This window comes from Apiospora hydei (genome assembly GCF_038363865.1).
Source record: "Apiospora hydei strain CBS 114990 chromosome Unknown utg000009l_segment0_segment0, whole genome shotgun sequence".
Classification (NCBI taxonomy): domain Eukaryota; kingdom Fungi; phylum Ascomycota; class Sordariomycetes; order Amphisphaeriales; family Apiosporaceae; genus Apiospora; species Apiospora hydei.
Genome location: NW_027117368.1, coordinates 5,030,983 through 5,058,666, shown reverse-complemented (window position 1 = coordinate 5,058,666; position 27,684 = coordinate 5,030,983). Strand labels below are relative to the sequence as shown.

The window sequence follows — 27,684 nt, the reverse complement described above, 5'->3', positions numbered from 1 at the left end:
AGCATTATGTCGGAAAGATTGTACTTTCACGGTCGCTGGGTTTGCCTCCCAAGAATATGGTCGCATGGTCAAATTGGTAACTAAGCACAACGTTTCGTTTTATTTATCGGTAATCCAAGATCTCATCACTCACGCCCTATCCACTCACCTACCCCACGACCGCCGTAGCTACACGGAACCTCTGTGCAATGACCACATAGCCCGCCGCCAGCAGACACCGGCGCAGCGCCGTCGGGTCCGCCTTGTCCTCCTCAGGCCTCTCCCCCGCAAACCCGGCCTCGAGCGACGCGGCGACCGCGGGCCAGTCCAGGAACCCGACCGCGTCCACGTTCGCCTGGGTCAGCAGCCGCCGCAGCATCTGCTGCAGCGGCCCGTCCCGGGCCACGTCACCGGCGCCGTGTACGGGTGCTTGCGGCGCCGGTACAGCTCGTCCGTGATGAAGGGGCGCGCGACCTCGCGCAGGATCCATTTCTCCCAGAACTGGCTGAAGACGGTCATGTTGCCGTTGCTGTTGCCGTCGTCGTCCTTGCCGTAGTTGTCGCTGCGCCACCAGGCGCTTTTGCCGCTTTGCAGCCCGAATCCAACATTAGTGTCCCCGTTGCTGTTGCTGCTGTTGTCTTGTGGTGGGGGCTGGTAGCGTTCCTTGACGCTCGGCGGCATGCCGTTTACCAGCTCGACGAGGTGGTGGTCTAGAAACGGGGGGGCGGCCCTCGATGCTGTGCGCCATCTCGCAGCGGTCTCCGACGACGGTCAGGATCATGGCCGGCAGCTGCTTCTTGTTCCAGCTGTATAGGGAGCTGTGCAGCGGGTGCCAGCGGTGGCGTATGTTGGCTTTCGCTTCCGGCGACCACGAGGCCGCTACAGCTCGCAGGCGGGCGCGCTCGGCACAGAGGGGTCGCAGGGTCGGGTGCAGCATGTCGACGTCGGACATGCCGAAGGAGACCAGATAGGGGACGAAGCGTTCTTCAGTTTTGCCGTCTCCGTTTTCGCCATCCTCCCTGTCCAGCGTCCTAAGCGTCGTCGTAGTCGTCCCCAAGTTCCGATCCTTGTTGCGCACGTGGTCACGTACTTGCTCGTGTAACGCCTCGCGCAACTTGGGGTCTTGCTGCAGCGGGTCTTGCGGCCGCGAGTGGTCGGCCTCCAGCAGGAAGTCGTCTAGGAACCAGTGGTAGCCGGCAAAGACCTCGTCGGCGCCCTCGCCGCTGAGAATGACCTTGAAACCGAGATCGCGGGGTAGCTTGGACAAGGCCCACTTGCCGACGGTGTTCAGGTCGCAGGTCACTTGCTCGTTGTGCCACACGGTGTCCTCGAAGTGCCGGGCGAAGTCGGCTTCGGTCATGTCGATGGTATGCATCTGGACGCCGAGGTGGTCGGCCGTTCTCTGAGCGATTTCTTGGTACCCTCGTAGTTAGCCCAACTGTTTAGATAGTATGCGCACATTTTTATTTCTTACCGGACTCGTCGAATCCCATATCAGTCCCGAACTTGACGCAGAAGCAAGCAATCCTGTCGGTTGCCTTTTGACTACCCATGGACTCGCCGCGCTCCTCGACCAGATGTTTGGTAATACCGGCGACGGCCGAGGAGTCGAGTCCTCCAGATAGATATATTCCGACCGGGACGTCGGCAACCAGTCGCAGCCGCACAGCTTCTATTGCCTTTTCACGCACTTGCTGGACCATCTCCTCCATAGAGCGTGTCTCAACTTGCTTCTATCCACCAATTTGTCAAAGGGCCCCATCCCTACAGACGGTATGAATCGCGAGCTTTACTTACTTTATCAGGGTAATCGAACTCCCAGTACTGTTCATGCTTGATCGTGCCATCCGGAGAAACGGCCATGTAGTATCCAGGTTCGACCTACTCCCGGACACACATTAACGTCCTCCTTTACTACTCTTGCTGCCGTAACTTACCCGTTTGACCCCCTTAAAGTTAGTATTCGAGCCCAGCGACCAGGTATCCAGGGCAATAGCCTCGACATCCCATTCCGCCTTCCATCCCAACGGAAGAAATGCTTTCATCTCGGCCGCGATCCACATCTCCTCTTCTGCCGCCGAATCATTGCCGCTGCCACCGTCGGCCCCGGAGATGGTCCAAAACAGCGGCTTGATGCCGAAGCGGTCCTTGGCGGCGACAACCTCGCCGGTGCGGTCGTCGTACAGCACGAGTGAGAACTCACCGCGCATGTGCCGCAGGAACTCGGGCGCGCCGTAGCGCTGGTACAGCGCGACGGCGACCTCGGAGTCGCTGTGGCCGCGGAAGGCGTACCCGCACTCGCGGATGCAGTCGTCGCGCAGGCGCGCGTGGTCGTAGATCTCGCCGTTGATGACGGCGTGGACGTGGCCGGTGTCGTCGTGCAACGGCTGGCTGCCGTCGGGTGTGAGGTCGTTGATGGAGAGGCGGCAGTGGCCGAGACCTGTTTTCTCCCCGCGCCGGCAGCAAATGCCCATTGTGTCAGTCACGTTGTCTCTCTGTCACCCACCATACCATCCATCTGAGCGCAGGGTTTGAACCGTAACGGATCAAAAGGAGGCCATACCGACTTTGTTGGTCGGGTCTATCCAGACACCCTGTGCGTCAGGCCCTCGGTGAGCGATTTGCCCTAGACTCGCATAGAGTCTCTTCTCCAACTCGAGCTTAGCAGCGCTGTCTGTGCTGCTTTGCGCAACTTCCCCAGCGGCGGCGACGTTGTTCGGCGCGGCACGATTGAACTTCACGACGACGCTGATTCCACACATGGCGAGTTTTCTTCACGTTTCCCTAGCTCGATACGAATGTTACTGGAAGAACTGAGCGACGCCTGGAACTGTAATATATTCCACGCCGAAAAACTACATTGTTGGTGTACGAGCACGAGGTCGGGAATAAGCCGTCGTTGATATCACTGATACAGCTGCCTCTTCCGAGTACCTCGGCGTTCTCCTCTCGTAAGTTGTTGAGTTCGTCATCGCACATTGTTCAAGACGTCCGTCTGCCAGACGATATTGCGAGTTCCGGCATGTTGGACAGCTATGCTCGGATGAGGATCGCCGTGCACCGTTGCCAACGGCAATCTCATCCATGACTTTCCATTGAAAAGCATAATCGATGTCGATAACCTTATCGACGGTGATAGTTCGTCTGATCTGGTTTTGGTGTCAACGGCAGTTGGTTGCGGGATATTCTCGACTGCCTTGAGTGAATCATTACTTCGGTGTCGAACTGGGAGTACTACACGAGGGAAGTGAGGTTCGATTCCCGACAGCGCTATTGTATTCTTCTCATGTTCTGTCGACTGCCATTTTAATGGGATGACTAAACGTTGCGAGTCAGGGCGGCTCCACACCCGAAACTGCTTATTTCCGCATGGCCCTGGCCCTGGAAAGACAGAGGCCTGGCCGCCGGGGGACTCGGCAGTGCCACTAAAACTAACCGGCTTGTCAACTGCCACCTGCATACCAAGCAAGAACAAGCAACGAACCAGACATCAAACAGTTCAATGACGTCTGTAGGTCGAGACTTGGCTTATGATCTTGACCTTTTCTTCGTCGCTTGGCTTCTCACCGACTTCATATTTCAGGAAAAGCCAGCTCACAACTGGCACTGACCAACGCTTAGCTCAAGGTCAGTTGGCAGTTGCAAGTTGCGCGTCACCTTACTGCTTGCTCTTTTGGGGTATTCGCGCAATCGCGTTCGGGGGCAGTTGCAACATTTGAGGCTGCCTAGTGTCCAACTCTGTACCGGCGATGGATTGATAAGTATTCGTATTACCAGCTAGCACTTCCGTGACGGCAAAAAAGCAAGTCCGTTCCATTATATTTCTTCCGGATTGACACTCCACTGCCCTAGGACACCGACACCGACTTCCAGAAGACTCCTGTCAAATCTCTTGATTTGCGACTTGGCGAGTTGGCATCGCAAATCTTAGGTAGTGAACAGGCCTTCCTTTCGTCTGAACTAACCTACCTAGTGCAAAATTCCAGGTCAAGGTGTCAAGTCCGCCCCATTGCGGTTGGCCCGTGTATCCTTCCAAGAACACCAAACTGCCAAAGGATCAACCGATCAACGGTTGATCTCGTCAAGACGGGACGGGTTGCGACATCAGACCAGTGAATCCTTTTGAAGGCGCATCTTGGTCAATCATCTTGGAGCAACTATTTTCCATGTATTTCTGCATGAGCGCTTACTGCGACGCACAGAGTATGGTGAGGCATCACGATGTGGGCAATCCGCCAAACCTCGGCCGGGGCGGACAGTCCGTCCGAAGCTGGTTATCCGCCGTGGTAGCGGGACGTGACTTGACCAACATGTCCAGCTGAGCCGCACGCACAACTGATGAGAATTTCCGTCCAACGCTATTAGCGGACAGCTAAGGAGAAAGCCATCAAGCCATTGATTGGCCAACTCGGACGTCTTCAGGGGATCGACATGGATTCTACAAGGATCGCCCTCGCTATGGAGCCGTTTCAGATCTTCACCAGGGGATTTTCCTACCGACGGCCCCACAGCTGTCATTAATGTCAAACTTGGGACCTTACCCCTTTGCATGAAAATTGCTGTATTAGCGCTCTTGGCATCCTCAGATATGGGCAGAACCGAACAGCTCGAAGCCGCAACGTCACTCTGTGCGCTGTGCATGGTAGGAGCCGGGAGCGAAAGGGGGCCCGACAGGGGACCTGGCAGGGACTTGGTTCAAGTCCAGGAGAGGGTTCGCGACGAGGAGGAAAGCCTCGATACCACCAACGAACCCCCAAGTGCCCCCCAACCCAAATACTGGCTCCCGACGCCCTGCCGAGCCCTGTCTTATTGGTGGAATTTATGAGGCTCTTTCTGCTCCAACGGCATGTACCAAGCGGATGGGCCCATCATGCCCATCATGGTCCTTGCTCATCGAACGACGACCACAATATCTTTGAATCTTTCGGGTGTCGGTAATGTGGACCTCGGAACCATGACCCAAACGAGCAAGCCTCCTTCGCGCCCTGGACCTGGGCACCGCCCGAAGACATGGTGCCAGAACCGGTAGTTATAACAGATGGGATTCTCGCTTCGACTTGTTGATGTTTTTTCCTCACTCACATTCACACTTCTACAGTTTATTCTTGCTCTACTCTCTTTCACATTCCAATCCTCGGCCCTCAGGTTCAGTGGCTCTGTTCCGTTCCATTCTTTCTAGTATCTACTGAGCAAGTTCTCATCCGTATTCTTCTTCAACCAACCACCTCTTTCACCCAACCTCCCAACCAATTTCAATATGAAGGCTGCTACTATCGCTTGTCTCTTGGCCCCTATGGGCGCTCTGGCCGCTCCCGTTGCGTGCCCCCAGCCCCAATCCGCAGCTCCCGGCAACTTCGGTGGCTTCCCCGGTAACCAGGGCGGTAACCCCTTCGGCGGTAACCAGGGCGGCAACCCCTTCCCTGGCAACAACAACGCCGCTGCTGGTGGCAACGCCGCTGCTGGTGGCGCCCCCGCCGCTGCCGCTGGTGGTGCCGCCGACGGTGCCGGTGCCAAGGGTGCCTTGACCTCTGCCATCAGGGCCAAGGGCAAGGTCTACTACGGCAACATCGCCGACCCCGGTACCCTGGGCAACCCGCAGAACACCAAGATCCTCACGGACAACTTCGGTCAACTGACCCCCGAGAACTCGATGAAGTGGGATGCCACTGAGCCCACCCAGGGCAAGTTCAACTTCCAAGGCGCCGACCAGCTTGTCAAGTTCGCCACCGACAACCAGATGAGCGTTCGTGGCCACACCTCGTATGGCACAGCCAGCTGCCCCAATATGTCAAGAACATCAAGGACAAGGCCACCCTCACCAAGGTCATCCAGGACCACGTCACCGGCGTCATGTCCCACTTCAAGGGCAAGGTCCGAGCCTGGGACGTCGTCAACGAGATGTTCAACGAGGACGGCTCCCTCCGCAAGTCCGTCTTCTCCGATGTCCTGGGTGAGGACTTCGTCCGCATCGCCTTCGAGGCCGCCCGCAAGGCCGACCCCAACGCCAAGTTGTACATCAACGACTTCAACTTGGACAATGCCTCGGCCCCCAAGGTCACCCAGGGCATGGTCGCCCACGTCAAGAAGTGGGTCGCCGCCGGCATCCCCATTGACGGTATCGGCTCGCAGACCCATCTTCAGGAGGGCATGGCCGGTAACATTGAGGGTGTCCTGAAGGCCCTTGCCTCCACCGGTGTCAAGGAGGTCGCCATCACCGAGCTCGACATCAAGAACGCCCCTGCCAACGACTACGCCACCGTCACCAAGGCCTGCCTGAACGTCCAGCAGTGTGTCGGTATCACCGTCTGGGGTGTCTCCGACAAGGACTCGTGGCGCAAGGGCGAGAACCCCGTTCTCTTCGACCAGAGCTTCCAGCCCAAGGCCGCTTTCGGCGCCGTCAAGCAGGCCCTCGCTTAAGAAGGTTCGCTTCTCGCGTACAAAAATACTTTGGTGGTGGTATCGTGATGTATAACAATATTCTCATCGGTATCGGGTCTGGGATCGGTTAGAAAGGGTGTGTAAGGTTTTTCTCGAGTGTATCATATTCTCTTCAGTGTATATAAAAAGCAGCAGTGGGCCTGTGATTTGCATAAATGCAAATATCGTATATATCAACTACTCCGTGCATCATTGCCGTCCCTATGTGACTAATTGCTATCTTTTTGTGACATCTAACCAGTTATGATTAGTTATGCATGCAGCCGCCCATAACATCTGAACTGCACCTCGTGGCAGCTGCCCAGGGTCTTTAAGGTCAAAGTAATGCACTTTTTTCAGATTCAGGTTCGAATGCTTGTTTCCCCAGAATAGGACAAGTTGCTTGGATGCACTTAGAAGCTTCCAATGTTGTTCATCAGTGCTATGACGATGAAGGCCAAAGACGGGATTTTTGATGATGTTTGCCAATGGATACTGTAGGGTCCAGCTTGTTGCATCAACACGCACGCTTGAGCTATCAATAAAACCGCTTGGATTCATCTTGCTGATGAATGTAAGTCTTGGGTATCCATCACGTTGTTTGTGCATGGTTGATCATGAAATCAGCAATCCGTATGATTTGCAGTTATCCTCAACTTAATTCATGACATTCATTTGACGCCGTATTTCCGCTTCCGAATTATCTGTGCTAATGGAAACGTGAGTCAAGGTCTGGAGCACCTCAAGCAGCATGGACAGCTCTCACCTCTTTCTGTGTGTAATTAGAATTAATTGTCTGAGATCGATGTCACAATAGGATGTGGAGGTAAGTCGCAAATGATTGTCTTCAGAAGGTCAGATGGCAACTCCTCTCGACCACGAGACATACGACCAACGGCAGAGGTGGCAAGCAAACTGTTGTTGTCTAGCAAGTTAGGATAATCAATTTGGAGTTGTTCACTATAATAAGGGAGGAGAGCATGTTACAAAGTGTAGTAAAGCACAGCATGGCTTATAGGGTTACACGTTGCCTGGTTGTTATGAGCATATCCTGATTCTATAGAGAAATAATATCCAATGCTTTATCCTTATCATAATCATTATATAGACAAGTGCACAGATCATGGATCCTGAGTTGGCATTGTAGTGGCAGAATCAGGTGAAAGTGAGGTGAGTTGGAAATCATTTTTGTACGGTTCAAAAGCTATGTTCTCACTGGGGAACCAAGCAGAAATTTCAACACTGGACTTTTTCACACGCTTTTTCCTGGAAAGAATCCCAACGCACCAGAGCCTGCAATTCTCTCCGTTCTCAAACCACAACTGTTCAGCTCGTCCACACTGTTCAGAGAAAAATGGATCAAGACAAGACGATCCCCGGCTTTGTTGCTCCTGACAGCAACAAGGCTCTTGCTATGCGCGCCCCAGCCCGCACCCATGAGAATGGTAGGTCACTCATTCTGCAAGCAGATAATCGGAAATGAAATGCCCGCTAATGTCATCGTTGTGGGATACAGAGCACTCGCCCAGTAGCCAAGTAGATGGCCATCACACCCTTGCCTCATTGGTGGCCGACTCAGTCGCCGAGGACACCGCCAAGGGTACTGTGGATGGCACCAAGCAGTTGAGCCCTACCGATGGACCGGATGCTACGTCCATTATCCCTTCTCCTCCGCGTTTCGTTCCCAGACCTGTCCCCGCGGCCCACACGACCGTTGGAGGAAATCGACACGCTTCAACCAAGTACCGTGGCAACCGGCTGGCACCGTCCAACATTTCGGCCGCCATACCCGAAGAGCAGAGCTGCGCTCTCTTCATCCGCAATCTGCCTCCTTGGCTGACATACGCCCAACTCTTTGCCGCCTTCCGCGGCGTGGGCCGATTTGCTTCGGTCCACATCAACCAAGCCAACCAAGAGCATGCAACCAGCGCCGCCAGGGTTGCTCTATAGGACAGAGCCTCCGCCGCGGAGCTGATGCGAAGAATCGAGAACGGCGAGATGGTTCTTGATGGATACTTGGCGAATGCAGTGTGGGGTCGGGTCAGAGTGCCCGCCAAGCCTCACGTCGGCGGCTCTCGTGCGATCCGGGTGACAGGCCACCCCTTCGTTGTCAACACTGAGCACTTGTTGTCCTACTTCAATGCTCACTTCCACTGCAACCTGGAGGGCATGCGCCTTGTTAATCGAGGATATGCCACAGCCACAGTGGAAGTCGAGTTTGCTTCGTTCACCAACCAAGCCGAGAACGCATTTCGGCTCATCCGTAAGGACGGGGTGTTCAATGGCGACAGGGTCTCGGTGAATTATATCCACGATCCATGCGAGTAAAGAGGTGTACGTCCAGGAGGCCTTTCGTCTAAGATGTTGTCAGTATGAAGAGGCCAGCAAATCGAAGCCAGTAAGTAGGCCTGGAATCGATTCTGCATGATACGCTGCTAACAGCTACAGGTCTCAGCTCGAGCTTACGAAACCACGCCGTCTACACGACTGAGAGCCTTTGCATTGCTCATATCTGTATGTGCTCCTAGATGAGACACCAGCAAGGCAGCTTCTTTATAGATCCCCAAGAGGTATCGGTAGCTACTTGAAGGCAGAATACACCACTTCTTGATAATCGTAGTCGTCTTTCTCTTATTTTGCCATACATTTCTACAATCTCTCGCCTACGATTATCTATGACATAGTGCGTAGGAACAATGGATAGATGAAAGTAGACAATTTTGCTTCATGCCATCCATTATTTAAACGAACGAGTCGACACGGAGGTAGCTGAAATGTGTAGAAGCAACGGCAGCATTGGATTAGACAATCATCATCATAACACAAAAGTCCAGGCCTGTTGGACATGTGACATGGCATACGATTCACAAACATCGTCCCTTAGGACCCAGGAGGAAGAAGAGCAAAATTGAGAATACTACCAAGTCATGGATATCAAACTGATGGACTGTCTGGCTACGATAACTTGACTCATCTTCCGGAAGTGATAGCAAACTAGGAGGTTATTTATTTCTGGACTGCCTATAATAGGGACTTGCAGGCCTTCATAGGACACAAGAAGCAAAAGATTAAGATAACAGCAATAGTATCACTATGTGAGGCTGATATGCCCTGTTCTTTCTTTCTATTAGTATCAGTAATTCTTTCTTCCCCCGTATTCCCAGTGGCCATAGCCACTGAACATAGCTGTATGAATGTGAAGCTAGTGCGAGTAGGTAGTTCCTACTGGAGCTTGGGTGAGGTACAGTTGAAGCCAGGTTATAAAAAGCCCTACCTGGGTAGCAAAATTTCCCAACCAGGCAACCACTCGATTTTCTCAGCACAAAATCTTTCTCTCTACCTCTCCAAAGATTTCACTGAATACTAGCACTTTTCCATCTGCTTTTTTGTAACAACAAAAACCAACTACAGTAAAATGGATGATCAAACCAGCATCCCGTTTTTTGCGCAGCGAGACGCAAACAGCGCACGACTGGTAGGAGGCCTGTCAGGAGGCCCTACTATGGGTAAGTAATTAATCAGATCCAACACCAGTCATATAAAGATAGGCGGCTGATGATGTAGCAGCACAGCATTTGCGTCGCTTCCATGACGCGTCTCCCAGCCAAGAGGAGACGCACCCGACGCTCGCGTCCCTCGTTGCGGATTCGGACCCGCTCGTCGCCGTCGAGCCTACCAGCGACGGAGCTCGCCGACTCGACACCACCGCCGGACCCAGCAACGCGTCCGTGATCGCACCGCCTCCGGCCCCCGCGCTCGGCCCCGGGCCACGGGAACCCAACTCGCTCGCGCCCTCCGACGAAGCGGCACCCGACTTGCGCTGCTAAGGTCATTCTCTAGGACAGAGCGGCCGCGGAGCGCCTGATGGTGAAGTTCAACCGACGACAGATCGAGATCGACGGCCACGTTCCTAACGCTCTCTGGAACAAGATCCGCGTCGCTGCGCAGCCGCCCGGACCCGACGGTGGATACGGATCTCGCGTGGTGCGAGTCACGGGCAACCCTTCCATCGTCAACGAGGGGTACATGCTGAACTACTTCAGCGCGCACTTCCACTTCGAGCTGGAGACTGCGCCGAAAGTGGTTCACCGTGGCGCGTCCACGGTGTCGATGGAATTTGCCTTTGCTGCATACATCATCCAGGCGGAAAATGCTTACCGCCTGCTCATGCAGGATCGAAGCCATAGCCGTGGGGCCGGTCGGGGTCGCGGTCGTGGGCATGGATACGGCCGCGGCCGTGGAGGACATGATGGTCTATTTGGAGGAATCGGACGCGACCTTACTGTCGCGTACGTTAGAGACCCATGTGAAAAGGATGGCAGTAACTCTATCTAAGTTGAAGCGAGCTCTGCAAGGACTGAGACGTTAGAAAGCGTCTCCGCTACGAATCGTTCGTGATACGACCTCAGAAAATAGAAATGCGTTTGTTATATCAAACAAGATCCCTTTTCAGGCCAACCTGTAACCACTGGTTGAGCTCCAGTCAATTAAGCATTCCAGTAATGCTTCTTTTCCCCCTTCGGACTCTGGATGTTAATAAGATGAGTACCTGTGTAGGCATCTCTCGAACTTTGGCCACATCTATGTAGTAGAATCAGTCACTATGAGGAAAGGTCACGTTCTAAGTATGTGGGATGGTAATGTTTAGAATAAACAGTTTACGATTTTTACGACTTGGTGATATGCTATGACGAAGCTCCCGCACCCGCCTCCGCCTTGCCCTCCACTTTCGCATCGGCCTCGGCGGCGTCCATGTCGACGTCCTTGACGGCGCCCTCGAACCCGCCCTCCTTGGCGTTCTCGGCCTCGACGTTGCGGCTCTGGCTGAGGAAGTACTCGACGATGGCCATGTGGTTGTTGAAGGCGGCCATGTCGAGCGGGATCTGGTCCTTGTCGTTGGCCAGCGCCGGCGAGGCGCCGCGCGACAGCAGCAGCTTCACCGTGTCCAGGTGGTTGCCCAGGCACGCCCAGTGCAGCGCCGTGTTGCCGAACTGATTGGCCACGTTGATGTAGCTCGTGGGCTGCTGTGACGCCGCCGACTCCTCGGATGAGGGCTGCGCGGGGAGCCGGTGTGGATGCTGTAGGGAGATATGAAAGAATGTGTGTCACGGTTTCTGGAGTGCGTGTTAGTCTTGGGATTTGGGAACTCATCCAGCAGGAATATGTTTTGCTTCGATCCGCCGCAGTGAAATATGGTGCCCCTCACCACATTGAACGTATTTAGTCTGCGATGCAGCACTGGAGGCAGGCACTCCGCGATCGATGCCAGAACAGTCATAAAACGAAGATGCACTTACTAGAATGACCGTTGGCAGCTGCCATATGCAAACATGTCGCGCCGCTTTCATCCTTGGCGGCATCTAAGACGTCGGCGATCGTGACCTTCTCCCGGTCCGCCAGCTCCTTCAGCAACACCGTCAGCTCGGCATCTTCGCCGGCACGCGAGAGATAGATAAGATCATCGATCTCGTCGGCCGTGAGCTTGGGCGCCATGATCAGAAATTGTGCGATCGCTGGTTGACACTCTCCCCTCCAAATTGTGTGGCTCGTGCAGAAAGGCGATGCAACACTTGCCGATTTTGGCTGGGTGAAAATTTTTGGGGGGGTTTTCGGGTGCGGAGGTTCTCAAAGCCCAACGGTATTTTCCTCGTCAAAATTTGAGAGTAACGAAGCCAACACGAACACAATCTTCCAGTGTATGAGTGACAATACTTCAGTTTGATCTCGAATTTCCACAAACAAAGCAGCGGGGATTGGGTTGAGTCTTGGTGCACCCGACGAGCAGCAGCAAGGTGAGGTGGATACAATCACGTGATGCTATGTGTGTTTAGGTCGCAATTGCCCATCACCATCAATTGATTCCAGCTAACCTACAGTGAGCGCCAGTGTCGTCAAGCTTCGTTAGAGGCCTCAGGACCCAACGACACAGTATTCCCCGGCTACAGAACCTCTTTGCGCCTATTGAACAAGCGAGCAGCAGTTGAGTCGCCTTGTAAACCACCAAGCAAATAGGACTCGCGCCAACCCCCCATTTCCATAAGTTGCCGACGGAACCAGTTGCCTCCTCTAAACCCAAGCACTGATCCTGGAAAGGCGCTCGTCCAGCCAGTATGCCATATTCTCAGCCCGGTCCACTGCTTGGATCTCGAACTTCATGTTGAGCATCAGCATCAGCTGTAACTCTGAAGCCAGCTCCATCTCATCTGCATCCTGGTGATACTGATCACTCAAAGTAGACAGGAGTCGGATTGCCTTTGCACGGTCTCTGCAGCTCAACGACAGAAGTTTCCATCCTGCCTCGTGACGTCTCGTCGAGTTTGGCAGGTATCGAGCAAGAGTCTCGCTTGACCTCGCATTGCTGGACTGACTTGATGCCAATGTAGATTGGGATTCTCCACCTCCATTGCTTGGTTCTGAAGGAGCCGCCGGGCGCAGTCGCATTTGTAATTCGAGGAGGTCGCTGTTCTTCACACCAAGCCACAGCAATCCAGGCACAGTAATGCGCTCCTCGTGGCGCATGCCTTGACTGCCATGTTTGTAGGTGCGCAGAATAGATACTCCGTCAGGGTCAAAGTCCACCAGGGCATAGATGGGAATCTGAGGCCAGGTCGAGTGAATGCGGTGAAGGAATTGCCGGGAGGCCAGATCAGGATACCCCTTGGCCTGGATGTCGACCGGTTAGTTCGTAGCTTAGAGATGACTTGCTCTCGTCAAACGCGGGAATGCTTACAGTCATTAGTATTCCGCGTCCGGATCTTGAGACTTCATGGTACCGTAAAGACACCAAACTGCGAAAGGTAGCCTGTGTCCATGTGAGCATTGAGCTCTCAGTGTCTTGCTCATACACATACCTCTTTCTCTACAACAAGAATCCACTCGATCGGGCGCAAATCTAGATCGACCACTGCCTCCGCCGGAGGAACCACGACAACCTATAAGAGGTCAACATCCCCGTCTAGGAAGCGCAACAGTAGGATATCGATCATACTTCGTCGCCATGTTCTGTCCCAAATGGTTGCCCGACCACAAGGCCTTTGGAGGCAGCGACCTGGTGGTGGTGATGTTAGCATCGCGTTGCTATCTACCAAGTAAGCATGTTGTGAGACTCACAATATTCAGCTCGTTTCTACCTACACCAAGAGTGAAGGCGACATCATCGACTAGCTTATTCACATAGTCCTGACTCCCAAAAAGCTCGGGATTTTGGTAGTATATATTCCTAGAGTGCGACGTGTCAGTCTCCGTTGGGCCAAGAATCTTGCTAAAGCATTGATGCCCATGGGACGGGAAGATAGGTACATACCGTTTGGTAATGATAGTGCCTGAAACGAGGGCTTCGTGACAAAGAAAGAGAATCTGGAGAAGAGAAGCTGTAAAGAAGTCGAAATATGTGAGATATGCAGCAGATCAAGTTTCGACGGAAGATCGCGAGCAAAACCCACTGAATTTCTTGACGCCATTGGCGGTGGTCGAAGGAAAGGAGACGGCGTACTCATTCCCGGACCGTCGGCTTCGAAGAGGTAACGTTAGAGGTTGATTCTCACCCAGGGAGTCGACCATGGATTCCACAATGTCTTCAATTCTGTCAATGATACTACCTCGCCCTTGGCCCAGGTCGTTTGGGGACTGTGCACTTTCACCAGAGCCTTCGAAAAGGGCCTGGCTATCTTCGGAAAGAAGAGTCTGCGACGAAGCGCGGCCATGCCTTGATACAGATGCATCAAAAGAGGAGGTCGTGCTGGACCGGCGGTGGTCCATTGTGGCTTGCTGTTATCGACAACTTGTCAAAATACACTTGTAGATGTTGCGTATATATGTTTCGGCACCTCAATCTCATAGTTTACTGCAGTGAAGTAGATATAGACAACGATGCGCAAAAATTGTCAGTTCGCTGATGATAAGCTGAGGCTGACTCCGAGGTCGTGATGAGATTCCATGCAGCAGATGACTTCGGCTTGCTGTCAGGCAGATACATTGATCTGATAGACATTTTCACGGACATGAGGAAGGTGCGAACTTGTGAGATTTTTTGCAGGGCGCGTTTTCTTGCGCGCCTTCCTACACATACCCATGGATGACATGACACTTATGTCAAGTCAGTAATTAAAGGCTTCTCAACACATAGAATGACAGTCATATTGGATCGCCATCACAGTCGCTGTCACGTTCATCAAAACGATTGAAGTGACGTGACGAGATCAACTTGCAAGATGGCAAGGGTGGTTTGATTATTAGTGGACACATTGATAGCTGCAGCTCTAGACAGCTAGAGGCTCCCTGCCCATTGGATATACCCCTGCTCTTGCTCACAAAGATCTGGAGCTACCAGGCTTGGCAGGCACCCGCTAACCACAAACAAACTAATTCTCCAGCGTGGGGACACCGCCAGACCCCAGTACCGACTGACTGCTAACCGTACGACTAAGTCGGTGAATTTCAGGGACCCGTGATTGCGAGAGAGATGACAGACAACCTACCCGACAAGACCGCTGACGCCGCCAAAGGCTTTCTTCAACCACCTCCCACTCAACCTGCAAGGTTTAGCTGCCTGTCTCCTAACTTCACCAGCGATTGACGGCACGGTAGCTCGCCGCCATCAAACCTACCCGACATGGTGACCACACGATCCAATGGCGTAGCCAAAACCAAACCAGCCAATGCCACCGACGCTAGCGGAACGATCGAGAAATCCTCCCGGAAACGCAAAAGCGACGCGCAATTGACCAACGAGCATTCCCTCAAAGTCGCCAAACACCAGGAGGAAACCGACATTTCGCGATGGCGCTGCTTGGACGAGAAAGGCCGTCTGACCTGGCGGTACTTGGAGGACGACGATGAAGCTGAGGAATGGCCCCAGAGCTATGCTGACAAGTGGTTTCTGGGTCTTGACCTGGTGAGCACCGTTGGATACTGAATTGGCAGTCCCAGACCCCGTTTGACTGATGAATCACAACATCAGGGACTACCTGACCTTCCCGAGCCCACGAAACCCATCGACTCCTTCCGCAATGGTCTCACATTCTTCGAGAAACTCCAACTCCCGTCCGGCACCTGGGGCAGCGAGTATGGTGGCCCCATGTTTCTACTACCAGGCATCGTCTTCGCCTGGTATTGTACCAAGACGCCCATTCCTTGGTACAAGGCGACCGCGATCAAGAGCTACCTGAAAGCAAGGGCGAACCCGGATGACGGCGGGTGGGGGCTACATATCGAAGGCGAGAGCACCGTTTTCGGCACGGCCATGAACTACACAGTCTTGCGCCTATTGGGGGTCGATGCCGATGAACCCTTCATGGTCAAGGCACGCGGCACGTTGCACAAGCTGGGCGGAGCCACACATGGACCGCATTGGTCCAAGTTCTGGCTCAGCGTATTGGGCGTTTCCAAGTGGGACATGGTCAACCCCATTCCGCCTGAGATCTGGCTCTTGCCCGATTGGGTGCCCATCGCCCCTTGGAGATGGTGGCTTCACATCCGCCAGGTGTTCATGTCGATGGGCTACATCTACTCGAAGCGATGGGTATGTGAAGAAACAGAGGTGATACGCGAACTGCGCAAGGAGTTGTTCGTACAGCCGTGGGAGAGCATTGACTGGTTCAGTCACCGCAACAGTATTGCCGACATTGACAACTTCCATCCGAAGTCATGGCTGCTCAACACAGCCAACTGGTTCTTGGCCAACATCTGGAACCCCTACCTCCGAACCAAGGCTATTGCGGACAAGGCCGAAGCTTGGGTCAGTAAGCTAGTCGACATGGAGGACGCCAATACCGACTATGCGGATCTCGCGCCAGTCAATGCCGCTATGAATACTGTTCTATGCTACATTCGCGACGGACCTGGAGCGTACTCGGTGCGGAGGCATGTCGATCGCCTAGAAGATGCTTTGTGGGTCAAGGACGAAGGGTTGTTGTGCAACGGGACCAACGGTGTACAGAGCTGGGATACGGCCTTCGCCATCCAAGCGGTGATTGACGCGGGTCTCGCGGAGGATCCACGATGGAGGCCAATGCTGACGAAAGCGCTCGAGTTCTTGGATGATCAGCAGATTCGTGAGAACGTCCCGACCAAGACATTTGCCATCGTCAGCAACGGAAAGGAGCATGGGCTTTCAGCAACAAATACCAAGGCTATGCTGTGTCTGACTGCATCTCCGAGGCTTTGAAGTCTGTTATCCTGCTACAGAAAACGCCCGGCTACCCTCAACTTCTGGATGACCAGAGGATCTTCGATGCTGTCGACACCCTTCTGACATACCAAAACCCTTCCGGCGGATGCGCCTCGTATGAGCCTACGCGCGGTAGTGAGCTCTTGGAGATGCTGAACGCCGCGGAGGTTTTTGAAAACATCATGGTTGAATACGACTACGTCGAGTGCTCAACGGCAGTTATTACTGCACTGTCGCTTTTCAACAAGTACTGGCCAGACTACCGCACTGCGGAAATCAAGCGTTTCAAGGACGGCGTCCTTGCCTTTATTAAGCGAAAACAGTATCCTCACGGTGGCTGGTATGGCAACTGGGGAATATGCTTTACATACGCCACCATGTTTGCTCTCGAAAGTCTAGCAAGCATTGGCGAGACCTATGCCACCAGCTCTCATGCCAAGAAGGGCTGCGAGTTCCTGATATCCAATCAGAGGGAGGATGGAGGATGGTCTGAGAGCTACAGGGTAAAATGACCCCAATAACGCCGTGCATGCTGCTGCTAACAGGAATATAGTCGTGTGAAAACCATGTGTATACTGAACACCCGTCCGGGTCCCAAGTTGTCATGACTGCCTGGGCACTTATTGCTCTGATCAAGGCCGATTACCCCGACATCGAGCCGCTGAAAAGGGGCATCAAGCTCATCATGGACAGACAATGTGCGAATGGAGAGTGGAAGCAAGAGGCCATTGAAGGTGTCTTCAACAAGAGCTGTATGATTCTCTACCAGAACTACAAGTTTACCTTCCCCTTGAAGGCGCTTGGAATGTTTGCGAAAAAAGTACCCTGATGAGCGACCCTGATCGAAATTGCTTTTGGAAACAACCATTCTGGATGAGTATCCCAAGTAAGGTAATGTTGCAACATGGTTTCAAATATCCTTATTCTTACAAGGGACGGGCCGCCATTGCCCTACTGTCCAATATATATAGTTAATTGATAATGTCCTCTCAAGTTCACTTTGTTTGGTGCTTTGTAGTGTACCAAGTGCGCTGGACTGCATGCTTCTGGGACGTATTGTGCCACCCACATCTACACCAACTCACACCTCCCAATCCGAGAACCAGGCACTGAGACAAACGATGAGATTGGTGGGTGACTACCCAACGCTGCTGATGGCGAATGAATTAGGTGATGTTTGCAAATCAAACAAACACCACAAAGTGGTTTCGGCGTTAGGGGGCAGGAGTAAGAGCACCAGTGAGCCCAAAGAAGAAGGCGGTCCATCCTGGTTGGTACACCGCCTTCCCCATCCAAAAGGCAACTCCCGCCAACTCCGGCATTCCATCTAGAAGGACCGGATCTATTCTTTCAAGCTCCAGCCCACTTCCATACTGCCCCGCTCGCTGCCTGCCTGGGACTTGACTTTGCCTGTGTGTAAGCGACGGAGAACCAACAAACCCTCCATTCAAGTTTACATGAGGTAGATCCATCTCCGATTCCTTCAGCTTCTCTGCGTCGCATCTATTTGTTCACCAAGTTCGTAAGGGAACTTTCCGCATTACGCACATCCTCGATTGTTCGACCAAGCAAGTCTTGATTACTGCCCCGCACCAGAAGCATCAAGTCAATCACCACTCACCAACCCCGCCAACATGTCCAACAGACTTGCCAACGACGGCATCGACTTGGTGAAAGCCGGCAAGTATGCCGAGGGCATCGAGAAGATCACCCAGGCATTGAAGGACCACCCCCGCCCCCCCTGTGGCTACTCGAACGATCCAAGGCCTACTTGCGCACCCAGGAACTCGACCTTGCCCTCTACGATGCCGAAAAGGCCCTCTCGATTGCTTTCAACCGAGGAAACCGCCCCTTGATGACCGAGGCCCAGCTGCGACGTGCCATCGCGCTCTATCGGCTGGGCCGGTTCGCCGATGCTGACGTGTGTGCCACCTGGACCGCGAACCTCCTCAAGGGCGCCCGAGCTACAGAAGACGACGGCCAACAAAACAAGCTCGACAAGGATGGCGATTACATTGTCACTTCGCAAGAGGTTGCCGAGGCGAACAAGGTCTCCAAAGAAGATGGAATGGCAACGGCATTGGGCGGGGGCGGCAACACAAAGGAGAAGAGTCTCCAGAACCAGGCCTACACTTGGCGCATCCAAGCTCTGAATGCCATGGAGAAGACTCCGGCCGGCAGCCCTGGCCGCAAGGTCACTGTGGTTAAATACCCTACCCCGTCGGCCACGCCGCCTGCCGCAACCGCCAAGAAGGCTCCCGATGCGCCCAAGAAGACGGAAACGCCCCCTGCTGCCGCCAAAGCAAGCACGGAGAGTGCTCCCGCCAAGACGGCTTCGTCAGCCCCCGCAAAACCGGTCGCTCAGCACCCTAAGCCCGTGGCCTCCTCGAGTTCGGCAACGACCAAGCCTGTCTACCCTACTTCCTCAAAGTCCGGCCCGAAGAACTGGGATTTGATTGCAGCAGAGGCCGATGACGAGGAGGACGAGTCGAAGAACGATCCCAACGCCTTCTTCCAGAAGATCTACAACGGCGCCGACCCAGACAGCCAGCGCGCCATGATGAAGAGCTTTGTCGAAAGCAACGGAACGGCTCTGAGCACCAGCTGGGCTGATGCCAGCCAGAAGAATTACCAAACGCAGCCCCCGGATGGCATGGAGCCCAAGAAGTGGGACTAAGTGGAAGGACAGGTATCTAGGAACAGGAAGGAAGAAAAGCATCAATCACAAACGGAGTCCAGGTGAAGTTCTTGGGGAAAAGTTGTTTTTGTAGTATGATACCAGTTTGTATGTGACTCTTGGCTACGGCGAGGTCCCATCAGTTTCTGATTTTTCCATCATGATGCATTCCTATGCGACGTTCAGAGTGTCAAATAGTGTCTGGTGCTGTGGCGCTCTCGATGTGGGATCAAAGCACACAAGACGTAGCATTCATTGAAATCCAAAACAAAATCTGATAGCCTATCATACCATACTCCATCCCATTGACTTTTAAGCATACGTGCCTGAAACGTCACTTCTCCGGGGGGGCATGGGGCGGTCAACAGTCAAGTTGCTGGCAGGCTGGCTGGACGCCCTTTGGCCTTGTGTACTCCGTAGATTAACGTAGCGGTTAAAAGTGGCCGTGCTGATCGATCAAGAGCCACTCGATGGCCAGGATGTTATGTCACACTGCGTTATTACAAGCAAGTTGGTAAGCTACCTGTTACATCAGGAGCTCCAGTTCTCTACTTAGAACGCTACTTAGAGCATGATACATAGGTATTATGTGTTGTAGTCAGAGCGTCCAGCTAGTTAGATGCGAGCAAATTAAGACAATCCAGGCTACGACTTCTACAAATGGCAACCAGGCTGCCAGGCAGTGTTGAGTGTCGAGGTGTGTGCTCTGACCACGCAGCCACGGGTACTACGCACATCCATATTCGATGGAGAATGGCGCTGCAGCCGTGTCGATCCCGTTGCAGGAGAAGTGATAAAGTCACGGCCAATGTGGGTTTTGCGTCGCGATCATCTGTTTCCACGGTGGATTGCGTTCGGAGCGCGGATTTCTGGTCGGATTTATGCTTGTTTCCCCAAGATGCCCCAGTTTCGGCACTTGGGCAAGATGATAGTGTCGAGATAGTTCCATGAGGAATACTGTAAGTCCGCCATGTATGTGGCATCTGAACCGAGACACTGTCTATGTAGATCTGGAAATATGTCGCTTGAGTGCAGGGCATCTCGCAAGCCCTATGAGCCCCCGGGCCATGAGCTCCGGGAGCTGCATACTGTCGGAAATCGAATGAAATCAAATGATTGCTTGAACTGATATGTGATGCTCCTTTGGGGGCTCTGCTCCTTGGTCCCGTCGTGGTGAGACGGACAAAGTTGCAAGCCTATAACGCTCTACCCTGCTCACGAAACCGATAATAGAGCGTGTATCATAGGTAGGTAGTAGTAGTCATCAGAACGGCGTTCGGATTTAGGCGTTATTGTCATCGTCAAGTCTATCGGTCTCCCAGTCCACAGTATCTTGGCTCAATGGACAGCTAGGCAGGTGCCAGGAAAGAAAAGGCTACGGGCCATTCTTCTATGTCCGAGAAATGCGCCAGCATGATCAGCACTGACTGACTGACGCCATAACATTGAACAGCGAGCAAACCAGTCCTCCGCATAGGAATAAGCGTAACTTCCCCAACATTTTAGTGGATTGCTAAGTGGACTTTTAGTCTTTTAGCACCCAGAGAATCTCTCCTAGTGGTGCTACTCTCCCCGCAATCTGGTTGCGCTAGCATCCCCCTCCCAATCCCTCAGTCGCCAGTCGCTCTCTCTGGCCTTCTTGTTCCAGTTCCAATGCACCTCTCGCTTGTCGGCAACGATTTCCGATGCCCGACGAAACGAACGGCAGTTTCCTGATTGGCTGCGCCGGCTACACCATACCGGTGAATAATTCCTGAGTCAAGCAGGGGGAGGCTCCCTCTCCTGCGTGGGCACTACTGCAGACCTGCTCAAGGGGAAGCAGAGCGCCAAGCTGCACGCGAGTGGGCTGAGCCTCTGAAGACTGGAACACAAGACTATTGGCAAGGATCGAGGGACGTCATGCATTGGCGAGGCGATAATTGACTTCCAGAACAAGAGTCTATTGAACCTCGCTTGCCTTGTTCATCAATGTCCTATTGTATCCGGGCCGGGAACACACGTACACGTGTGGCTTATTCCGATCATTATCCGCGATACCGCCGCAGTTCGTATTTTTTGTTGTTTTTGTGTTTGCGTTTCATTCACGCCGGGGGAGCAGGGAGGCAAAGACGTACGGCTCAGGCTCGACGGTCGGGCCACGAAACGGCTACTGGATACGGCAGCTCAGCCAGGTCAGGCCGGGACAGACTAGTCCCGGTGATGGTGGGTAATGGGGAGGTCGTAGGAGAAGTGGTTCCCCCTCTCTTGGGTGGACTAGAGATACATCGCGTGGTGTCTTATTCCTTCCCGCTAGCCAAGTGTCTGGTCTTCCCACAGTATTTCCTGACTAAGGGTTATCAACGCTGCTTGGCTGGACTGTGGTGGACCGATTCGCCTGCGGCTGCTGGGTTCGTGTGTAACCGATGTTGTGGCAGCCACAAGATGGACAAGATGGACAAGATGGAGGTGAGTATAGAAGCTTCGTGGAATCCCGTGTTGGTTGAACACAGTGATTCCCTTTCCCTATGACTGTTTCCTAGAACATCGTGGCTACACACCGACTTCCCCCCTTCTCCTGATAAACCCAAGCACCTCCCCTTCAACAGGCTCGCCCTTCCGGCTTACTCTACGTTGTCTACGTGGTTTATATATATACATACCCAATAACGAGTGTTGTTCAACCGCAAAGGACTCTGTTCTCATCATATATTTCACATCATCTCTTATTCTATCAACTCCATCGAACCCCAAGTATATCCGTGCACATCTTCAACTTCCCCAAGATGCCTGAAGGAGAAGTGGTATCTCCGATCCGGGCACTCGCCTCCTCCCTCGCACCCATCGTCCGCGCCAACTGGCCGCTGCTCCTCGTGGGCTTCGTCCTAGTCCGGCTCTTCTGGGCCCGCTATGCCTCGCCCCTGCGCTCGTACCCCGGCCCCTGGCTTGCGTCGTGCAGCCGGCTGTGGAAGGTGCTGTCGACGGCCTCGTGCAACACGCACTATGACCACATCGCGCTGCACCGGCGGTACGGCCCCGTCGTGCGCATCGCGCCCAACGAGGTGTCGCTGTCGAGCCCCCGCGCGGCCCGGGCCGTGCTGAGCGCGGGCAAGCACTTCTACAAGACCGACTTCTACGCCGTCTTTCCGCCGCCCGAGAACCCGGACATCTTCACCGAGATCCGCGAGCCCGTCCACGCCCAGAAGAAGAAGGTCGCCAACGTGCCCTACTCGATGGCCGCGATGCGCCAGCTCAGCCCTTTCATCGACGACACCATCGACCTGCTCGCCTCGCGCCTCGCCGAGTTCTGCCCCGCCGACTCGGGCATCATGACGCCCGGTGGCGGCATCGGCGGCAGCGCCCGCGGCAAGGTCGACCTCGGCGCCTGGCTGCACTACTTCGCCTTCGACGTGCTGGGCGAGGTGGCCTTCTCGCGCTCCTTCGGCTTCCTGTACGCCGGCGTCGACGTCGAGCACGCCATCCGGACCATCGACGAGATGCAGCGGTACAACGGCATCGTCGGCCAGATCCCCGAGGTCGACTGCCTGCTGCGCCGCAACCCGCTGCGGAAGTGGATCCCCGCCCTCGACCCGAACAAGGCCCTCATCACCCGCATCGCCCGCGAGGAGATGGCGAAGCGGAGGCCCTTTGGCGGCGAGAAGAACGCCCTCGGCGAAAGCGATGTGGATGGAGAGGTGGGCATGCTGGGCGGTTCCAACGGCGAGGGCCGTCGGGATCTGCTGGCCAGTTTGATCAAGGGTCACCTGAAGGATGGCAGTGGCTTCTCCGAAGGTGATGTGTTTGCCGTGGCTCACGGTGCAATGTAAGTGCCCCTGATCATTGCATTTAAACTTAACTTCTTCGACCGATTGACTAACATGCCTTTCAAAAACAGCTTCGCCGGCTCCGACTCGACCGCCTCGACCATGCAATCCTTCTTCCACCAAGTCCTCTCCTCGCCGCGCGTGCACGCCGCCCTGACGGCCGAGATGGAGGAAGCCGTGCGCTCGGGCGCCATCGCGGCCGAGGGCAACGTCGAGTGGACCGAGGCGCAGGCCCTGCCGTACTTCCAGGCGTGCCTCAAGGAGGCCATGCGCGTGCGGCCCGCTGTCGGGCTCAACATCACGCGCGTCGTGCCGCCCGAGGGCGTCGAGATTGAGGGCCAGTTCTTCCGCGGCGGCACCCGCGTCGCCCTCAACGGCTGGGTCCTGCACCGCGACCGCGAGGTCTTTGGGCAGGATGCTGATGTCTTCCGGCCAGAGCGCTGGCTGGAGGATGAGGAGGGGGCTAAAACGATGGAGCGGTACATGTTCCAGGTAAGTCTATTGTCATCACTTTCTTCAGTTACGAGAAGCGTGCTAATATCTTCTCTTATAGTTTGGCGGTGGTAGCCATGTCTGCATCGGTCGGAACCTCGCGCTGCTGGAGATCAACAAGGTCATCCCGCGGCTGTTGCGCGACTTCAAGTTCGAGCTCATGTACCCGAACCGGGAGCTGAGGGCGAAGGCGACCTTCTTCGTGGTGCAGGAGGGCTTGGAAGTGTACATTGAGAAGAAGGGCCCGACGAAGGCGTAGAACAAGTAACGATACCCACTTACGACTGTGTCCGAGTAACACTCGGTAATGACCCGAACATGACATAAATTGAACTAAATACAAATATTTCACACTTTAAATCGCCGTCTCACCGCTGCTGATATGTCCAGTACTGATTTCAATCACAAGCCACAAGACGCAAGACAGCAACTCTTTCAGCATTAGCGTCTGCCACCTCCGGTTGCTTTTCTACTTTTGTCGCACCTCGTTGCGTTGGCTGTGCTCCCGCGTGCCCGGTTCGATTGGTTGTTTGTCCAGTAAAACGCCTCGAGGGGGGCTAGCTCGTGCAGGACAATGTACCGACGCCGTCGAATCATGTCGCGGCCCTGCCAGGACGTTTGCTGCAGGGCGCAGCAACTGGATCGACTCGTCCCACGCAAACTGGGCAAACTGGGCAAACGCGGGTCGATCAACGGTGATGGCGCCGCCCCGAGCTGATCTTGGGGTGATGCCCCCTTTCGCTCTGTGCGAATGTGCTCTCTTCTTTTCTATATTCTTGGACTTGGGGCCTGTTTTGGATATACCGAGGATTGACTGCATCTACTTCGTTTTGATCCACCCCTGATCTGAACGCTATGGAGCGGTTCAAGGGCATATCACCTCATCGCCCCCTGGGTGACAGCCCCACGGAGATCCGAATCGTCAATCTGCTCCCTGGCGAATATGGCGATCCGATCGAGTGTGAGCTGGAGCATATTGACATAGACATCACCAAGGATTACGACGCTCTGTCGTATTGCTGGGGCGAGGCCTCCATCACCAAGCCGATCCGTTTGGATAGCATGTCGTACCCGGTGACCACCAATTTGTTCGACGGACTCCAGCGCCTGAGGAAGTCGGATGGGCCACAAAGACTCTGGATCGACAGTCTATGTATTAACCAATCGGACCTGGTCGAACGCAGTCACGAAATCCAGAAGATGTCCATGATCTATAAACACGCGTCTCAAGTCCTCATCTGGCTCGGCGACTATCTACCGTGGTCGGAAGCGGCCGTCCAGTCCGTGGCCGACTACGTCGCCGACATCACCGCCATCCGTAAGAAAAATCAGCACGTCGAGGCCCTAGTCGCACGCTACGGCTACACCGAGCTCTGGCACAAGCAGAAGATATTCAACGAGTTCTTGCGGCAGCGCCAGTGGTTCGAGCGCTGCTGGGTGTTGCAGGAAGTCGCCGTGCGCTGGCCGAGATGGGCGCACGCGTCCGACAAGCGGCCTGAGATCCTTCCCATCTTTTGGTGCGGCAGTATCCAGATATCGTACTTTAGCCTCCGGCTGGCGCTCATGTTTTGGAAGGTAATGCCGACGGAGTACGGTTCCCTGAAGTTCCTGGGTATCTATCGGCCTGCGGAACAGCACCTCGAGATATGTTTCGGGTACGACCAGCAGCTGCGCAAAGGGACAGTGACGATGACGCAGCAGCTTATTGGGTTCCTCATGGCAGGAGCGGCTCATTTCAAGGCTACCGATCCGAGAGACCGGATATACGCCGTGCTCGGGCTGCTCATAGGCGGCACCTTGCCCGCACACCTGCTTCACGACTATCGGAAGTCTACCCGCCAAGTACTCGTTGAGTTTGGGAAATATCTTCTAGAAGAGAGGATGACCATGGATGGTATTCAATACCGGTCCGGAACAAACCCTGATCTTCCCTCCTGGGTGCCGGACTGGAAGCACAACCCGGCTCACACCATGATCCTCGCGCAAGAGGCTTCCACTAGAAATTTCATCAAAGGAGAAGGCGATGAGTGGTATCTGCAGGCTGATTTTCTCCAGTTCGATGTCCTCAAAGAAGACGGGCTCAATGCAACCTCCGATGCCAGGCCAGATGACCCGGTGGAGTTTGTCGAGGAATTCCTCCGCTCGGCATCTGCGTGGCTCTGCGAAGGGACCCAGAAGCACCGATACACCTCTGCCGAAGACGCCAAGGTCTTGATCAAGGAACTCATTCTCAAATATGATTACACCATGAACGGGACAAACGGCCCCTCGTGGCACCAGCTGATCCTGGATAGCTCTATGTTCCTTCCCGTCGGAGAGGTACCGACAAGAATAGAAACTTCTTCCGAAGACTCATTTCTGGGTATGCCGGATACTGTCAATAGTTTGGATATAAAGACGGCCGTCACCGAATTGTGGCGATCTGTGGCAACATCCATACGAGATAAGTCCCTTTTCGTCGGCGCGAGCGGATCCGTCGGCGTGATGGAACAGGCGGACTTACAACCTCGACGCGGAGATGTAGTGGGTTCTCTACGGGGGACGTGCTGCGAGATGGTCCTACGGCCTTGTGGTTTGGAGGATGGATATTACACGGTCGTGGGGCAGTGTCACAGGACGTTTCAGGCGATGTTTATTCGGATGGAGGATTTGAATGTCAAGCATTGGGGGAGGGGCTCATCTTGAAGGGACATCTGGACGATGCGTTTAAGAAACATGCATCCCGAAGAGTCACATTATGTTAGAGTTAGCCAGACAATTGTACCTCCAACGGTGAACTTGGTTTCCTATATATATCCGTATACTAAAAGCCTATGCAGCCACTCTTATAACGCTTTTACCCACACCGGCCTATTCCCTGAATTTGGTTATCGCAACACTGAGTACACATGTCGTATTGCCTCGAAGTTGCCAGTGGTGTCAGGGGGGAGCGATGCCCACAACTACATAGGCATTGCACCTGCCTATCATATGGAGGATGGACAAATTGTGGTCCGGTTGTGTCTGTTGTGTTTGCCCTTGTATGCGTGCTGCTAGAGTTGGTAGTCCCAGAAGCCTGGCTTGAGATGCTGTCATTCCTGTAGAATCTAGTCTGATCTTCGCTCCTTGCCCCTGGCTGCGTGCTGCTAGGGTCGGTGGTTCCGAAAGCCTGGCATGGGATATTGTGATCCCTGAAAGATCCGTGCTGATATTCGCTAGTATAGCGAGCTGAATCCCAGGCTCTGTAGCTGGTAGTTCCGGGAGCCTGGCTTGGCATACTGTGACTACTGTAGGATCTAGTTTGAAATTCGCTCCTTTCCCATGTCTGCGTCCTGCTAGACCCATAGGTTTCGGAAGCTTGGCTTGGGATCCTGTGACCCCTGTAGGATCCAGTCTGATAATGGCTCCTCGTGGGTTCCATGCCTATAGCTAAGAAGATGTCGCTTCGCTTGCTAAGATACAAGAATGTGTCTCCAAAACGTATTCGTCTGCTTGTGCCTTCTGGTTAGAATACTGTTGGCTCTATGGAAAAGTACACGCAGGGATAACCATTTCATTATATCCTAAGTGCTCAATGTCCAAAAGCTGTGGACAAAGAATGTCAAACCATGAAAGACAGACCAAGAGTCAAGTCGAGCAACCAACAATCAACCTTTCGCAGGGATGACTGGTTCTCTCGCGGCAGCATTGATTTGTGTAGCTTCCGGTAAAAAGGGGAACTGACCAGGAGCAGGCGTGCTATTGTGGTGTTGAGCACGTAGGACTGTCTTTTCTTCTCGGAGCAACAGTATTCTGTGATTCTGGGGAGTGTTGGCTTGGGCTCAACCCCTTTGTGTGGATGCGTGTAGTAGGCGACTCGACGGTATGGAACACTGTGACTGAGCAGGAGGAGCGCTGACTGGGCTCGAATCCTATAGCTGGTGTGTATGTGTGGTCAGGGAAGCGATAACTCGGCTCAACTACTATCGTAGAAGCGTGTGTAGGATAGGGGGCTGTCAACAGCAAGACTAGATGAAGCGTGACGAGGAGTGAGGTACTCTGTCACTGTGTGATGGGCTGGTGGGCGTTGCTTTGCTGGTCGTGTGTATGTGTGTGAGCCATATCGCAACGAAGCGTCTCTCCCAGCCATGACTGTTAGCCATGGCCAGCGTTTTAAAGCTCGACTTGGGAGC

At 54.0% G+C, this 27,684-nt stretch overlaps 11 protein-coding genes across 11 annotated transcripts; 7 read left to right on the top strand and 4 right to left on the bottom strand.

Annotated features, from left to right (window-relative positions):
- Window positions 1–148: 148 nt before the first annotated feature.
- PG997_013395 (amidase chyE) lies at window positions 149–2,741 on the bottom strand (the record flags this gene model as incomplete). The annotated part of the gene is made up of 7 exons (XM_066817709.1): window positions 149–334; window positions 391–617; window positions 670–1,392; window positions 1,454–1,712; window positions 1,777–1,860; window positions 1,917–2,419; window positions 2,543–2,741. The coding sequence occupies 7 exons, from the start codon at window positions 2,739–2,741 to the stop codon at window positions 149–151; spliced, it is 2,181 nt and encodes a 726-aa protein (XP_066663401.1).
- Window positions 2,742–5,236: 2,495 nt separating this feature from the next.
- On the top strand, window positions 5,237–6,396 carry PG997_013394 (uncharacterized protein; the record flags this gene model as incomplete). Its single annotated transcript, XM_066817708.1, is given in 2 exon segments — window positions 5,237–5,739; window positions 5,751–6,396. 2 exon segments carry the CDS (start codon window positions 5,237–5,239, stop codon window positions 6,394–6,396), a joined length of 1,149 nt encoding a protein of 382 aa, XP_066663400.1.
- Window positions 6,397–7,750: 1,354 nt separating this feature from the next.
- Window positions 7,751–8,724, top strand: PG997_013393 (uncharacterized protein; the record flags this gene model as incomplete). The annotated part of the gene is given in 3 exon segments (XM_066817707.1): window positions 7,751–7,841; window positions 7,913–8,334; window positions 8,347–8,724. 3 exon segments carry the CDS (start codon window positions 7,751–7,753, stop codon window positions 8,722–8,724), a joined length of 891 nt encoding a protein of 296 aa, XP_066663399.1.
- A 1,190-nt stretch (window positions 8,725–9,914) lies between these two features.
- On the bottom strand, window positions 9,915–10,229 carry PG997_013392 (uncharacterized protein; the record flags this gene model as incomplete). The annotated part of the gene is made up of 1 exon (XM_066817706.1): window positions 9,915–10,229. One exon carries the CDS (start codon window positions 10,227–10,229, stop codon window positions 9,915–9,917), a length of 315 nt encoding a protein of 104 aa, XP_066663398.1.
- A 31-nt stretch (window positions 10,230–10,260) lies between these two features.
- PG997_013391 (uncharacterized protein) lies at window positions 10,261–10,731 on the top strand (the record flags this gene model as incomplete). The annotated part of the gene is made up of 1 exon (XM_066817705.1): window positions 10,261–10,731. One exon carries the CDS (start codon window positions 10,261–10,263, stop codon window positions 10,729–10,731), a length of 471 nt encoding a protein of 156 aa, XP_066663397.1.
- Window positions 10,732–11,081: 350 nt separating this feature from the next.
- PG997_013390 (uncharacterized protein) lies at window positions 11,082–11,889 on the bottom strand (the record flags this gene model as incomplete). The annotated part of the gene is made up of 2 exons (XM_066817704.1): window positions 11,082–11,474; window positions 11,680–11,889. The coding sequence occupies 2 exons, from the start codon at window positions 11,887–11,889 to the stop codon at window positions 11,082–11,084; spliced, it is 603 nt and encodes a 200-aa protein (XP_066663396.1).
- Window positions 11,890–12,462: 573 nt separating this feature from the next.
- PG997_013389 (uncharacterized protein) lies at window positions 12,463–14,154 on the bottom strand (the record flags this gene model as incomplete). The annotated part of the gene is made up of 7 exons (XM_066817703.1): window positions 12,463–13,059; window positions 13,127–13,198; window positions 13,248–13,328; window positions 13,385–13,444; window positions 13,507–13,615; window positions 13,700–13,766; window positions 13,839–14,154. 7 exons carry the CDS (start codon window positions 14,152–14,154, stop codon window positions 12,463–12,465), a joined length of 1,302 nt encoding a protein of 433 aa, XP_066663395.1.
- A 703-nt stretch (window positions 14,155–14,857) lies between these two features.
- PG997_013388 (uncharacterized protein) lies at window positions 14,858–17,393 on the top strand (the record flags this gene model as incomplete). Its single annotated transcript, XM_066817702.1, has 5 exons — window positions 14,858–14,934; window positions 14,983–15,289; window positions 15,356–16,480; window positions 16,582–17,067; window positions 17,118–17,393. 5 exons carry the CDS (start codon window positions 14,858–14,860, stop codon window positions 17,391–17,393), a joined length of 2,271 nt encoding a protein of 756 aa, XP_066663394.1.
- Window positions 17,394–18,198: 805 nt separating this feature from the next.
- On the top strand, window positions 18,199–19,241 carry PG997_013387 (SGT1 and CS domain containing protein; the record flags this gene model as incomplete). Its single annotated transcript, XM_066817701.1, has 2 exons — window positions 18,199–18,279; window positions 18,330–19,241. 2 exons carry the CDS (start codon window positions 18,199–18,201, stop codon window positions 19,239–19,241), a joined length of 993 nt encoding a protein of 330 aa, XP_066663393.1.
- Window positions 19,242–22,003: 2,762 nt separating this feature from the next.
- PG997_013386 (uncharacterized protein) lies at window positions 22,004–23,792 on the top strand (the record flags this gene model as incomplete). Its single annotated transcript, XM_066817700.1, has 3 exons — window positions 22,004–23,040; window positions 23,113–23,533; window positions 23,595–23,792. The coding sequence occupies 3 exons, from the start codon at window positions 22,004–22,006 to the stop codon at window positions 23,790–23,792; spliced, it is 1,656 nt and encodes a 551-aa protein (XP_066663392.1).
- Window positions 23,793–24,388: 596 nt separating this feature from the next.
- On the top strand, window positions 24,389–25,928 carry PG997_013385 (heterokaryon incompatibility (het-6OR allele); the record flags this gene model as incomplete). The annotated part of the gene is made up of 2 exons (XM_066817699.1): window positions 24,389–25,895; window positions 25,918–25,928. 2 exons carry the CDS (start codon window positions 24,389–24,391, stop codon window positions 25,926–25,928), a joined length of 1,518 nt encoding a protein of 505 aa, XP_066663391.1.
- Window positions 25,929–27,684: the final 1,756 nt, after the last annotated feature.